This window comes from Taurulus bubalis (genome assembly GCF_910589615.1).
Source record: "Taurulus bubalis genome assembly, chromosome: 2".
Taxonomy (NCBI): domain Eukaryota; kingdom Metazoa; phylum Chordata; class Actinopteri; order Perciformes; family Cottidae; genus Taurulus; species Taurulus bubalis.
In genome coordinates, this window is record NC_136590.1 from 34,702,305 (window position 1) to 34,718,186 (window position 15,882).

Here is a 15,882-nt window from a genome sequence, read left to right on the forward strand (position 1 = left end):
GACTACATTAACCAGGATGCCCTCCTCTATAAGGGCAGGGAGCCTGAAGGATCCGGACGTGGCGGAGCTTTTCTTCAAAGACGATCCAGAGAAGCTTTTCTCTGACCTCCGAGAGATTGGCCATGGCAGCTTTGGAGCCGTCTACTTTGTACGGCAACTTCATCTTCACACTGACTGGTTTTAATCAGGGTCATGATCAGTTGAATACAGGAGAACTTTTATTCCGTAAAGAGCGAGTCTACACAGTCCCATGGTTGAGTTGAAGTGATCAATTGTTTGATACAAATGTGTCTTTCTATTTCATAATTCGCCATATTCTTTTCTGTGAATGATACAGTAGCTCAAGGCGATTTGACTTGTACATCAGTGGACTAACAATGTGCCAGAGTTTGACTCACAATTATACACAGTGTAGCTAATTCATTAAAGAACTATTTAAATACAGTACTTTTTGCCATTGCAGTTTAATAGCACCAGAAGAGCAGCAGAGGAGTAATGTGACTCAAAGTAACTTATTCTTGAACACTGCACAGTGTTGTTAAAAAAAGTAAAAGAGGTCTTGATATAGATAGTGTGTATGTTGTGTTTAAAAATGCGTACTGACAATTTACCTTTTGTTTCCAAGGCACGGGATATACGCACAAATGAAGTGGTGGCAATCAAAAAGATGTCCTACGATGGCAAACAGTCGATTGAGGTGAGCCCAGATTGATTTTTATGTATAATGTTTACATGTATATGTTTGTCTGTGTGTGTGTGTGTGTGTGTGTGTGTGTGTGTGTGTGTGTGTGTGTGTGTATATATATATACACACATTTTCATACAGTACTGGAAGTATCAAACTTTGAATTATTTACCATTAACTCTTTATTCTAAACTTTTTGTGCTTTTAAAAATTAAACATTGATAAATTATTATTAGCCATGACTTCTGTGTACTGTAATACACCTCACATTAATATAACTGCTCTTTGAGTTATACTCGGGCCGCAAATGAATCTACATCTCACTTGATTTATGATCAAAGAAAATATGAGTTTATGGTCTCAATCGATAGTTTCAAGACTTCTTCAATACAGCATGATGTTAATTTTGTAAATTATAGTCCTATTCAGTGTTCCCTCTAAGATGCACAGCCGTGCAGGCCAGTCGAAGGGGCCGCGCAATAGATTTTTCAGGGGTTAAAAATATTTTTTGCGCCAGTGTATCTGAGATAGGAGTGAGCCATCTCCTCAATAATACGATCTTTGATGTGACGTGTCAAGTCTTCTTGGCCAATCAGCGTCCCGTTTCTCGACATGCGCTCTCTGTACCTCTGCTAGCGCTCTGCCTCCGTTGGCACCCCAACCCCCGCTGTCCTCCTCCGGGCGCCAGGAGTGAAGCTCGCCCAGAGCGCCACATGAGCGAGGGCCGGCGCTGTTTAGGCTCCTCTTGGCGGGCCCTGCTCCAGCAGCTATAGGCTACCATGGCGAAAAGAAAGGCAGAGTAGGTGCCACAGAAAAAGGTCTGCCTAACGTTCAAACATGAGTGGCTAGATGAAATAGTCCAAACTGACACAGGTAGGAAATATGAAGAATATGAAGTTATTAAATTGAAAAATGACACCATGTCAATTTAATAGGCCTATAATTATTGTTAAGCACCTCATTAGCATTTTTCTTTAAATGTTGTACCTGCTAAGAAATGACTAAACACCTTTGATACTTTTTTTTTTTTTTTATATATATATATATATATATATATATATATATCTCATTATCAGTCATAATCAGTGAACCAGTCATAACCTCCCCTTACTGAAGTTCAACAAAGATCCTTTAAGTTCAACTAAACTGACTGGTAAAACACCATCATTAAAATGTTCCCAAGGTCCAGCCATTATAAAGGATATTGAATAAATATCAACCGTGTATACATATTGATGCATTTGCTCTCATCTCTTTGAATCCCCTATGGCTAACCAGGTTTGTGGTCATTTTCGGCAGATCGCGTGGTTGCGAATTGCTCAAAGTGCTGAAATGTGCGCTCAGAAAAAAAAAAATTTGCTCAGTGCTGAAAAAAATTAGAGGGAACATTGGTCCTATTTAGAGTAAAATACACCATAAAGCAGAGCATGCTTTAGGGCGGGGCTACCTTGTGATAAACAGGGCGCTTCTATGGTCTGGTCTGGGAGTTGTCTGTGTTTTCGTTTTACCCTTTCACAGTGTATTTCCAGTTCATGAAAGTTAATTATAACATTCTATATATTCCGCATATCAACATAATCAGCGTTCGGCTGTATCTAGCTCCACCCTCTAGTGTCCCTTCTGGTTGCAATAAGCCAAGATGGTGACCACAATGCAGATTTCGAGGTTTTAAATACAAACATAAATACAGAGAAGTCTTGTGTAGGAGTCAACCCTCGTTGCAGAATGGCTGGTCCACCTTAAAGATCAGCCCACCACCTTAAGGTTAAGTTGTTGCTAACTTCAGGGCTAACCTTCCCTTTAATCCTTTAATCAGCAGATAGCAAGCAAGACACAGGAACTTCGCTTGTGTCTTGAGGAGTTGTGACATTTACACACTGAATAAATATCTTAAACTGTACACACACTGCACAGCTACATTCACAGCTATAAAGTTATATATGTATAACTGTTAACTTCATACACAACATGTCTGTTTCTCTCTTGCTTGACCGCACACTAGCTAACATTACGCACACAACTTGCGGCCAAGTTATTCGTTAAAGAATATTGCATTTTAGTTTTAAAAACCCTTAAAAATATATATATATTTTAAATCCCAGATGCTTGGGCTTGCGATACACTGCCAATTTTAAATGGTAATACTAACCGTCGGGATTTATGCAATGGTTTATCATGAAGCGTCGAAAACCGTTACATCCCTATTTGAAACAAATTGTGAATGCTAACATCTTCAATGAATATTCACGTCAAACAGCTAAAGGTCACCCTTCCAGGGTTGTCGTCCCAGATACAGTTCACGCTGCTCATGATTTCAGATTACCTATAATCAGATTACACATAATCTGTGAAGAGAACCACCATACTCCTATTTGCACTGAAAGACACTCATCTGCACAAACGCATGTGCCAGTGCCTAAAGCCAAGCAATGCATTGCATGTTCTATGTTTACGACCCTTGTCTCCCCCAACAGAAATGGCAGGACATTATAAAAGAGGTGAAGTTTCTGCAGAGGATCCGGCATCCCAACAGTATAGAATACAAAGGTTGTTACCTCCGTGAGCACACAGCATGGGTAGGTCACCAGCAAAACACTGTTGGTAACAACTGGAAGATGATCTCCTTCTGCAATGTTTAAGGGCCTTTATTTTTCAAAAAATAGCTATTCACAACTTTATACTTTATCTCATTTCTAGCTGGTGATGGAGTACTGTCTCGGCTCAGCCTCAGATCTGCTAGAAGGTGAGAGAGAGAGAGAGAGAGAGAGAGAGAGAGAGAGAGAGAGAGAGAGAGAGAGAGAGAGAGAGAGAGAGAGAGAGAGAGAGAGAGAGAGAGAGAGAGAGAGAGAGAGAGAGAGAGAGAGAGAGAGAGAGAGAGAGAGAGAGAGAGAGAGAGAGAGAGAGAGAGATTCAATGTAGTCTTACATTGAATCTCTTGTGGAAGATCTCTCTCGCCTGTGTGACTGCCAGCAGGAAAGATACATGAACATTAATGTGTTTTCTTCATCAGCTGGTTTTGATTCCTGCTCAAACTGTTTTTCCTCCTTAAGTTCATAAACAACCTTTACAAGAAGTAGAGATTGCTGCCATTACACATGGTGCTCTGCAGGGGCTGGCCTACCTTCATTCCCACAATATGATCCACAGGTGAATGCTTTTTTACATGACCTATATTTTTTAAGAAACCTGTAAGCACTCCACCCCCATGTATTCCCCTGCTTTGACACGTGTATGTGTTTCTCTCTCTCAGGGACGTGAAGGCAGGTAACATCCTGCTTACGGAGCCTGGGCTGGTCAAACTGGCAGACTTTGGCTCAGCTTCCATTGCCTCACCTGCCAACTCCTTTGTGGGAACGCCATATTGGTGAATGAAAACCGAGAGAATTTAAAAGCATTTCATGTTAAAGGTTGACAGTCTACTTAAAAAAGCATGGATTCATGAAATGGATTTGACCGTAAAGATAATTTATTTATCTGCTTATCCACACGCGAGTTAAAAGCGGCTTGCTGATGTATTCAAATGCTCTGCTGCTGGGATTGTTGTATGCTCAGGATTGAGTCATCATCTTCAAGGATATGTACTCTATTTACAGAAAAATGTGTTTTTTGTTGTTGTTATTTATGCGTCTGAGAAAGTGTTCAGATGACGAACACCATTATTTAATTCCAAACTATAAAGTGACAACCCCTTGTGCAGATTAATATCAAACACATTTAAAGACTAAAAAGATTAAAAGTGAGTGTGACTGAGTATCCATTAAAGTCTTCGCTCTTTTTTTATTTTATTTACTGTTAACTTACTTTTTTTAATACTTTTCTATTTCTTGCTTTCACTTATCTTTCTCCTCTACGACATCCAGGATGGCCCCCGAGGTGATTCTAGCTATGGACGAGGGCCAGTATGATGGGAAGGTGGATATTTGGTCCTTAGGGATCACCTGTATAGAATTAGGTAGGTGACAGTATGTGTGTATTTTATCTTGTAAAATGGAACTTTGGTAGAAAGAATATGTGTCTCTAAGAATATAAGTGTAAACTTAATACAAAGTATTAACTACATTTTCTGAGATTTGTTTGATGGATTTGTTTTGATTTAAGGATCAGTTGAATCCGTCATGTTTATTAACTCAGCAATTGAGAAAGGCAACAACATTTTTTACTCTGAAACTTTAGTAACATATCTGAATAAACCTGTGAATTAATAAGAAGGAATACACACTGACTTGTCATTTATTTTCCAGCGGAGAGGAAACCGCCCTTGTTTAACATGAATGCAATGAGTGCCTTATATCACATAGCGCAGAATGAGAGCCCCACACTGCAGTCCAGTGAATGGTGAGATGCCACGCCCCACTACAAACATATGTTTGAGCACATACACAAATGCTGTATGTTTTGCACCTCAATTGAAGATGCTTACTTCTGTTAAAGGCTGCCGGTATCTTACCCAACATCTTGTCATCTTTGTTTCAGGACGGATTACTTTAGAAACTTTATCGATTCTTGCCTTCAGAAGATCCCCCAGGACAGACCACACTCTGACGACATGCTGGGGGTAAGTGCACGCTCGTACTGTATACACTGCCATGCATAAACAGAGAGCAGGGTCAGTGTGTTAAGATGGAAGATTGACAAAGCCCTCTGGCGATAAATCTCTCTCTGATGTTTGTGTTCTGTTCTCTCCCCCATAAGCTTCTATTTTGATTCACTAATCCTCTACTTCCAGTTTCACGCACGCACACACTACCAGAACATGTATAGACACACATAGGGCTCGGTTTTGTGGAAAGAACGCAGATGTAATTACTGTACAGATGCAACTTCTGCATCCACTGTTAAGTAACTGAGCAGTTGTCACTTAGACCACTAATGGACTCATTATTATTAATGGAAGTGGTCCTTGGGGTATGAAAGCACTGGTTCTTTCTTTTTCAAATGTCACACTTCTTCTTCTTCTTAAACTAAATTCATAGTGTAAAAAGTTCAATGTTAAACATTCTTTAAATGCTTCTCAATGTGATTTTCTTCAATTGGATCTTTGGCCAAACTTAAGTATCTTACAAATAAATTCTTGAATTTAAATATATCTTCGTCATATCATTGTCAATCTTGACAATTGGCCATCATCTGCATACACAACACAGTTTGCATTGATGATAGAGCCTGACAAATGTTGGCAATGTTAATCAAACAGTGTGAGCTGTCTTACCTTATACAGGCCTTTCTTTCTGCAGTTACAGCGCAAAACCAACCACCACATCATTAAATCAAGGGCTCTGGCCAGATCGTCGAGGCCAATAGCAAATTCAGCACTCTGAGCTAACTGGGAGGGTTCCTTCTTAGGATATTTGATATGTTTCACCTATTACATTTGAGCAGTTTTTTCGCAAAAAAACAGATTTAAGATCTCCTCGATCTCAGTCATTCCAGTAAGGCGTACAGTGTTGACAACAGTCTTCTTGTTCTTGTTCTTCTTGTTCTTCTTCGACTCTTCTTTTCATGATGCTCTGCCTTTTTCCTCTCACCGTCCTCTCCAGCATGCGTTTCTGCAGCGTGAACGTCCAGACTCCGTGCTGATGGATCTTATTCAGAGGACCAAGGATGCCGTGCGAGAGCTGGACAACCTGCAGTACCGCAAGATGAAGAAGATCCTCCTTCAGGAGACCCACAACGGGCTCACAGTAGAAGCCCCAGATGGAGACGAGGTGTGTGGATGCTTGTTTATTCAAATCAAACTAAAGCTACGGTGCAAAAATACGATTTTATTGTGTTTAAGTTCAGAAATACATTTGCCACTTCCAAGGCATTTTACTGTGCTGAAAAAAATAACCAAGCATGCATCGGTTTTATGCATGTCTGTCTGTGTCTCTTGGACTTTCTCGCATTTTTTTTCTCTCTCCCTCTTGCCGTCTCTCTTTGTGCTCTTTCCTGTCTTTCTCCAGGAGCTGGAGCCGGGCGGAGGTCGGACGGGAACGGTGAACAGTGTCGGCAGTAATCAGTCCATTCCCAGCATGTCTATCAGCGCCAGCTCCCAAAGCAGCTCTGTCAACAGTCTGAACGAAGCGGCCCAGGACAGCCGCAGCGAGCTGGACCTGATGGAGGGAGACCACACGGTCATGTCCAACAGCTCCGTCATACACCTCAAACCGGTGGGTAAAGTCACATGGACACACACCTATTTAGAGAAAGTATATAGGCGTATATTGATGATTCATTAAAGGGGTTCCTTTGAAGATCGCTTCATAAAAATGTTTGAGAAAATTACTAAAGCTGCATCAATTTATTACAGACATTTTTTATTGCAAATTGGAGGTGTCAAATTAAAAAGACATGGACACATACACGTCTCATGAAAGATGCTATTTAGATGCATTACACAAAATAACAGATCTAGTGTTTTGTGTTGAGTTGACCCGTACGCCGGACTAAATATATCTCAGGCTCTGCTGCATCCGTTTTGACCATCCTTCTTTTAATCTGTCTCTTGCAAGCACCAAGATATGACCAGAAACATGTTGATGGATTAGCAGGTTGAGTTCTTTATATATAATGATGTTTTGGTAGGATGTTGTTTCTGAGACATCGATTTGAAGTAAGACACTTAAGGGCACTTAATTGCTGTAATACTGTATGTTTAGTCCCACTTTGGCCAATTTGTTTCTGTTTCTCTTCTGTCTCAATCTCTTTCTTGCCTTATCTAAGTCTTCCCATTCCCCCCAATGCTTAATACAGTAACTAAATGATATGTTAACTTTGCTGCCTTATGTCTCCAGGAAGAAGAGGAGAGTTTCTCTGAGGAGCAGGCAGCCAGCAGTCAACCATCTGAGCCCCAGCCAACACCCGCTCTGGCCCCGAGGAAGCACTACCGCAATAGAGAGCACTTTGCCACCATACGCACAGCGTCACTCGTGAGAACACACTTGCTTACTCCTCCATACATCTCACTTACGAATTGAATTTATTAGTGGCTGTATGACAGAAAGGGACAGATATTTAGTGCGTTATGTTTGGAAAAAAAGGTCTGAAATGATTATAAATGTTCTACATTGAACTCTTTCAACATTGTTGTTATACCTACACACTGGAGTAGGATGTCTTCATCCTTCTGTACAAACACTATGTCAGATTTTTATATTTTATAACCCTTTTCGAATAACCTGAACCTAAAGAAACTGCGGTGATTCTTACCTGTGTCCACATCTTACAGGTGACCCGTGAGATGCAGGAACACGAGCAGGACTCGGAGCTGCGGGAGCAGATGTCAGGATACAAACGCATGAGACGGCAACATCAGAAGCACTTGATGGGCCTGGAGAACAAGCTGAAAGGGGAGATGGATGAGCACCGGCTGAGGCTGGACAAAGAGCTCGAGAGTCAGAGGAGCAACTTCACCCAGGAGATGGAGAAGCTGCTTAAAAAGCACCAGGCGGCCCTGGACAAAGACGTAGGTGGACAAAGGAAAAATAAAGTGGCCTACTGATACTGTGATATTCAACTATTAATGTTTTCAAAGCATGTCCCTACAACTGAAGCAACGCTTTTTTTGGTGTCTGGTTCAGCTGAAGACGTTTGCCAACGATGAGAAGAAGTTCCAGCAGCACATCCAGGTGCAGCAGAAGAAGGAGCTCAGCAGCTTCTTGGACTCACAGAAGCGGGAGTATAAGCTACGCAAGGAGCAGCTCAAAGAGGTAACACTCTTGAACCGCACACATCGCCACCGCATGATTAATACACGATGACTACTATTATTTACCCACATCAACTAAGCATAGATAATTAAATATATAGTTGGACTTCTTTAGCTGGTCAACACCTGGAACTAGCTTTGCTCTATGTACTATACATGAATACCTAAATATTTCCTCTTTTATTTGGGTTCTATGTTTTTGGTTTAGATAATTTATTTATATATTATTGTGAAGAGTTTGCTGGGCCCAACTGACAATCTGCTTGGGCTGCTGGTTATTTTCTCATAAATTATTGTTTTGGACTTTGTTATTCGGAATACAATATGTACAGAAAATTGTGAAATGACCATCACAGTTCCTTAAAGACCAGGTGATGTCTTCAGATGTCTTGATTAGTCTGACAATCAGTCCAAAACTTAAAATATATTGAGTTCATTATCGCATAAGCCAAAAAATGGTAATAAATCCTCACAGCTGAGGCTTACTTACTACTATGCTTTTTTGCATTTCCTTCTTGAGAAAATTATTTAAATAATTAATGAATTACAAATTAGGCGCTTATGAATTTTCTGCTGATTGAGTAATACATTATTTGACTAATTGTGTCAATGTCTGTAATATCAATAAGGCCCAGTAATGGTAATGCCCTGACATACTGAAAGAAAACAAAATAACTTGTGTGGCAGGAACTGAGCGAGAACCAGTCCACTCCCAAGAAAGAGAAGCAGGAGTGGCTGTCCAAACAGAAAGAGAACATTCAGCACTTCCAGGTCAGGAGATCTCAAACAATATGTACACTTGACAAGCCCAAGATCAAATGATGATTTTAACAGACCTGGCAGTGAGTTCACACCGTCTGTAGAATCTGTGACATTAACACAACTTGATTCCCAGGCGGAGGAGGAGGCCAACCTGCTGAGGAGACAGAGGCAGTACCTGGAGCTGGAGTGTCGACGGTTCAAACGCAGGATCCTCATCGCCAGACACAATGTGGAGCAGGATCTGGCCAGAGAGGTACTTAGTCACACAGAAAAAAACAACCACCACCACCCACTTCAATGTTTTTGATTGATTTTTCTGATTTGATTGCTGTCAACCAGCATTTTCTCCTCTCTTTTTTTTTTTTTAGGAGCTCAACAAACGGCAGACACAGAAGGACCTTGAGCACGCCATGCTGCTCAGACACCACGAGTCGATGCAGGAGTTGGAGTTCAGGCACTTGGGGACGATCCAGAGGGCGCGGGCAGACTTGATTCGGACCCAGCACCAGACAGAGCTCACCAACCAGCTGGAATACAATAAGAGGAGGGAGAGGGAGCTGAGGCGCAAGCATGTCATGGAGGTCCGACAGCAGCCCAAGAGCCTCAAGGTACGTGGACTTGAAAAAATGTTTTAACATTGTTAAACTGACCTCTCTACACACTCACCGATACAACACTTACAGGGGTAAAGCTCCTTTACTCAACTTTCCTTTTTTTCTTTCTACTTTAGTCTAAGGAGCTTCAGATTAAGAAGCAGTTCCAGGATACTTGTAAAACCCAGACCAGGCAGTACAAGGCCCTCAGAAACCATCTGCTGGAGACAACACCCAAGTCTGATCACAAGGCCGTGCTCAAGAGGCTGAAGGAGGAGCAGACCAGGAAGCTGGCCATCCTGGCCGAGCAGTATGACCACTCCATCAACGAAATGCTTTCTACGCAGGCTGTGAGTACCGGAAGAGAAGGCCATGAGAGTCTAGGAAACAAAAATTCAAGAATGTTTCTACATTTAGTCCTGGTAGTTTAAACTCACTGTTGATTCAGATAGGTCATAGTTTTAAAATTCTCAGTGCCAATACAATAGAGATAACAAAACATGCATTCAATACCACACATGAAGGAATTTATTAGGATTATCTAGGATTCATCTAGGATTATTTTTGAATAAGGAAATATTTAATTTATGAACTCCTAAACAGGACTTAAAAGAACAATGCGTAACATTTACAGGGATAAATTGTCAAAAATGAAATATAATATGCATAAGCAAGTTTTCATTCTTGTTTAATGACCTAAAACTAAGAATCGTTATGTTTTATTTAGCTTAGAAAAGGCATTAATATCTAGGGAGCGAGTATTTAGCTTAGAAAAGGCATTAATATCTAGGGAGCGAGTCATCTTCCACGGCAGCCTTGAACTGACACTGGCTCTAGCGAGAGCCTTTCGTGTTTTTGCATGACCTAACGGTAGGGATGGCTACCGAAACTCGGTATTAAACGTGCCCCGTTATTAAAGATCAGGGTATTTAATTATAAACTCTGAGGTTAGTGGTGCTTTTTATTTACACTTTTTTTATGTTTTGGTGTAATTTAATATCACACTAAAGCGAAAATGTCCACTGCATTCTCTGTCAAGCTGAGCTCCTCCAACTACACACACACACACACACACACACACACACACACACACACACACACACACACACACACACACACACACACACGAACACACACATGAACAGTGTGGAATTATCAAGTTGACGGCAACTATGATCGTTACTGCAATATAACATTCATGATTAAAAAGCCAATACTTCTGATCAATAAATCTGTTCAACAAGCATGAACATGTAGACGAAAGCTGAACCTAATTCAATCGCCCCCTCTCATCCACTGCTGCTGTGTTTACACAAGCGCGATCGGCCAAAAGCTTTTTTTATAAACAAGTTAAAACAGAAGGCCTCTGTCTGAAGTTTACTGGTTATCTTAGTTTGTTCTTCTCTGCTGGCTGAGAGAAAGCAGACAGGAGGAAGGACTGATATTGACTAATGTCTGTGTTCTTTATTATTGATTATCATCATTTATTTTATTGACATAAAAAAAAGTGACTTTGCTTTTGTAAATATTACTGTTGCTGCTCCAGACACAATATTTAGTTGTATCTAAATTATAAATAACTTGTATTAGAAAATTATTTGTTTTTAAAATGTTTCTAAAAGCAATCATTTAGTCATGAAAAATAACCGAGTGTTGATAAAAGTAGCTCCTTGTAGTAATACAATTCTAAGGATACCTATCCACCGTAGATCTTCGACAGGCTTGGAAAGGGAGAGCTGAGTTGAGGGTCATGTTGCTGCTTGCAATCAGCAACCTCACCACTAAAACTCATGCACTGTGTTCCTTTAAGGATCCTACCAAGCATGTAATGACAACTTGCAGCACTCTGCAATTTGCAATACCCTGTGAAAGTCATGGTTTTAAACAGAATAAGTCCTCAAAATCCTAAAGTCAAACATTATACTTTTCTCTTAATTAAATGTAACAATTTATTAATTATTTCTTTATTTGTTGTCTGTAGGTGCCATATAAATGCTGTCAAATATTAGTATATGTTAATTCTAAATCTGATTATTGAGTCCAATGTCACTGTCATATGTGACGGTTATTATTCTATTTGTATGGCTTTGTGCTGCATGTCACTGACATTGAGCCAGAAACTATGGTGCTTACGAAGAAAGTCTTTTATATATCTGTATGGTTCCGTCTTTATGTCTTTCCTTCTCTTTTACTTACTTGCCCTCAGCTGCGGTTAGACGAGGCTCAAGAGGGGGAGTGTCAGGTTCTAAGGATGCAGCTGCAGCAGGAGCTGGAGCTCCTCAACGCGTACCAGAGCAAGATCAAGATGCAAACAGACGCTCAGCACGACAAGGAGCGGAGGGAGCTGGAGCTGAGGGTCTCTCTGCGGAGGGCACTGCTTGAGCAGAAAGTAAGAAAGGCTCTGGACTTTGTCTCCTGTTGTCTAGTGTCAGGATGTGTGACAATACATTTGGGAGTGACAATAGACACTGAAGCTGTGTTTTGAGACGACCCTTCTGTTGACATTCACCTACTGTGTCTTTAAGTTAAAGGCCATTCAACCTTTCCTCATTCCTTGTCTCTTAAACTGGCTGCATGTTTTTTTATTTGTGTTTTAAGTGCAGTTGAACATAGTATTTCATTGTGGGAGATCTACGTGTTTTTGTTGTTCTGTTTAAAATTAATAAATGTGTTTATTTATTTAGTTTTTTTTCTGTTCAACCAATAATTCATAGTCCTTACAAAGCAGGCAAATGGCAGACTTTGCTTTGTCACTGAGTGTGTATTTTTCCCTAATTTATTAACTTGTGTTTCTCTCCGCAGATTGAAGAAGAAATGCTTGCGTTGCAGAACGAGCGCCTGGAGCGAATCCGCTCACTGCTGGAGCGCCAGGCCCGGGAGATCGAGGCTTTTGACTCCGAGTCCATGCGGCTGGGCTTCAGCAACATGGTGCTCACTAACCTGGCTTCGGATTCCCAGGGAGGCTGGGGGGGAGGAGGAGCTGGAGGTGGCCAGGGGGCTCAGGGAGGAGGCCACTGGCCCGGAGGAGGTGGAGGAGGAGGAGCAGGAGGAGGTGGCGGCCACCATAGTCATCACCACCAGGGAGGCTCTAGCTCACAGCAGCCCTGGGGTCACCCCATGCTGGCTGGGGGCCCGCCACCTTGGAGCCTCCACCACCCCGGAGGAGGGAATCAGAGGGGGAGCGCGGGAGGCGCAGGTGGGGTGAGGAACAGCCCACAGGCTATGAGGAGGACGTCATCAGGGGGGAGAAGTGAACAGGGCATGAGCAGGAGCGCCAGCATCACCTCCCAGATTTCCAACGGATCCCATCTGTCGTACACTTAGAACACACACACAAGCAACACGATAATTGTCTTAAAGTCAAATCCTTGTGCACCGAGGCGACACTACGCAGACTCACACTATGCATGCACCACACATGCACTACACATGCACCACACATGCTTCACATGCACTTATTTCCCACAGTACGTCTGACACATACCGCACAGTGCCAGTTGCTCTCCCATCACAACTGCGCTCTTACATCAGTGTACTGATAGTTGTCGTCTGTGGAAACCTAAAAGTCTTGAGACTAATCCAAGATGGCTGAGGGCCATATACAGTATGCCACAGTGCAATAGTGTCATTTCTACAGTGCTATTTTATGCGTTTTGCCATGTTAGTCTCTTGTCATAGACCCAAAGTAGTACATTTCATATTATCTACCATGGAGTTTATTATCAAGAGTTTGTTTGCAGTATGCTGTTATATATATATATATATATATATATATATATATATATAAACAGCATCCATTATATATTATATATATAATGGATGTGTGTGAGGTAAGTTTGAGGCTTTCAGAGGTTGTCGTAGTACAATAATGTGCATCATAGTAAATATTGCATTCAGTTATGCAATTTTTAGAATCGCATTTAAAAACGTGTTCCCTTAAATATCTCACAGCTTGAGATTGAAGCACAGACATGTTACCGTTTAGATAGTTTATTGAGATTATTGTCTATGTGCAGTGACAGAGGAGAGAGAAGGCAGGAGGTAATGTAGGGGTCTGACTTAAGATAGAAGAACAGAACGTTTAGGAACACGTTGCACTAGAAGGAGCATAGAAAAACGATGAATGTTGTGGTAAGCATAAGTGGGTATCTCTGACGTTAAAGACGTAGCACATGGACGTCTAAGGTGTCATGAATAGCTAAAAGTATGCAATTTTTCATTCCAGCCTGAGGGACTTTACTGAAATCCCAGTGTGCAGTGTTTTACTGGAATTAGTTAGTTTTAGGGCTGCAAAGATGCCAAAGGTCAGGTTCATTAGAATTATCCATGCCAACATACTGTTATGTATTTTAATGAGATTGATCCAGAGATTTAATTGGAAGTTCAGGTAATACTACGCGGCCAATTTAGATGCATGTGTTGCTGGATTGGAGGAGAGAAGGGAGTCCTTTCTCGTGCATACTCGGCCTCATTGGCTCGACTCTTGGGTTTCCACAGACCTCTGCCCACTATTTGCTCATGGCAACCCAGTGAACGGCCAGTCTGAGGGATACTGTCGCCTTATCAGTCCAGAGCCCTCGTGACAGATGGGTTTTCAGCAGCACCGAACCTCTACTTGAAGTATCAAAACTAGTGTTCCCCTCTCACTTGTCGGCGGTCATTTTCTGGTCTAATCCGGCACCGTGATGGTCGGTGAAAGCGAAGCCTGTTGGTCTACCTCAAGAACACTCAAGCAGAGCTTCACCTCGGGGTGTCGTGACTTGACAATGACCTGCACTTTGGCACAGGCTTTCATACACTCAAAGTTATTGATAGATCAGATTTACACACATGCATACATATAGTAGTTATTGATTTGTATTCCCCAGTCAAACAGTATGTCCCTTTGCACACTTGGTTGATGAATGCATGTACATGAGTAACATTTGTGAAAAGGGGATTATGACATAAAAGAAAAGTCTGAATATTTTAAAAATAGTGCACTCAGCAGCTCAACAAGGCAGCATTTCTGTCAGGGCAACCATGTCCGTCTCAGTGGCCTAGACATGTCCCAGTGTGTTTTTAATGAATCCAATAATAATGTTAAGGGGCTAGAGTGAACAGGAGGAAAGAGGAGCATCACTAGCCCTCTGCTGGTTGGTGACTGCTGAACGTCTCGTTGGGTTGATGGGCGGTGATGCTGGGATCCGCTGCCATGTCCCTGCAACCTCCTCTGGTCGGACGTCCCGCTCCGTCTCACCCTGTGACCCCGAAGTCCTGTTCTGACCAATAACCTCCCTGATTCCCTCCACGTTTGTTTCCTCCCTCCTTGAGCCCGGTGTGGTCTTCACCCCTCCCTGATCTATTTGGGAAGAGCGCTTTAAGTAAAAGAGAAGAAGAAGATAAACTAAATATGTATTATTATATAAATTTATTAAAGAGATAAAGGTGGAAGTCTGATTGTGAAATGCAGAGATGATGCATAATATGATTTTCAGAGGTGGAATGTACAGTAAACCTGTTAATATTGTATATTTTAAATTTGAAAATATGAAAATCACATTGAAAAATGAAAGACAAATTAAGTAGTTGTGATGCTGACACGGTGATATGGTTTTGGACCAGCGGTATTCAAATGAACATCCGATTAACGGCCACTGGGTTTTCACGGTCTTATAGATATTCTGCTGTGAATGATAACAACGCGACTCTAGGTCAGATTAGTAAAAAGGGCTTTTTGTTTAATGCTGAATTAGGATAATTTTGCACATCATTTGAAATAGTGTTAGGTGTAACCTTTGCCTTAGCATTGGTTATATTAAATTAACATTATGATATAAATATAGAGGACTCAATCTGTCTTATAAGGTTTTTCACGTTTTTTAAATCAAGGTTATACCATAGAAAAGGAAAGAAATGTCTTCGTACATCTATAACATTTGGAAAACAGCAGAATTCTACAATATTTGGCTGCATAAACAATATTTGGTGCACTCCACAACAGAAATGCTGGCGCAAGATGGTGAAAATATATCTGTTGTTTGATATCTACTCTTAGGTGTTGTGGGGTCCACAGATATGATTTGGACTTAATTTATGAAACATGCGCCCTCTTCTGTTGTGGTTATACACAAAACATTAACATTTTCACTCTACACTCAAGTGTCTGCCTTTTT

General features: G+C 41.3%; 1 protein-coding gene across 1 annotated transcript; it reads left to right on the plus strand.

Annotated features, from left to right (window-relative positions):
- Positions 1-16: 16 nt before the first annotated feature.
- taok1b (TAO kinase 1b) lies at positions 17-13,051 on the plus strand (the record flags this gene model as incomplete). Its single annotated transcript, XM_079237268.1, has 20 exons — positions 17-148; positions 626-697; positions 3,160-3,261; positions 3,383-3,428; positions 3,736-3,832; positions 3,936-4,049; positions 4,546-4,637; positions 4,927-5,020; positions 5,159-5,240; positions 6,223-6,390; positions 6,628-6,834; positions 7,462-7,593; positions 7,893-8,129; positions 8,245-8,373; positions 9,060-9,143; positions 9,268-9,387; positions 9,503-9,742; positions 9,865-10,077; positions 11,934-12,116; positions 12,530-13,051. 20 exons carry the CDS (start codon positions 17-19, stop codon positions 13,049-13,051), a joined length of 3,066 nt encoding a protein of 1,021 aa, XP_079093394.1.
- Between the last annotated feature and the right edge of the window lie 2,831 nt (positions 13,052-15,882).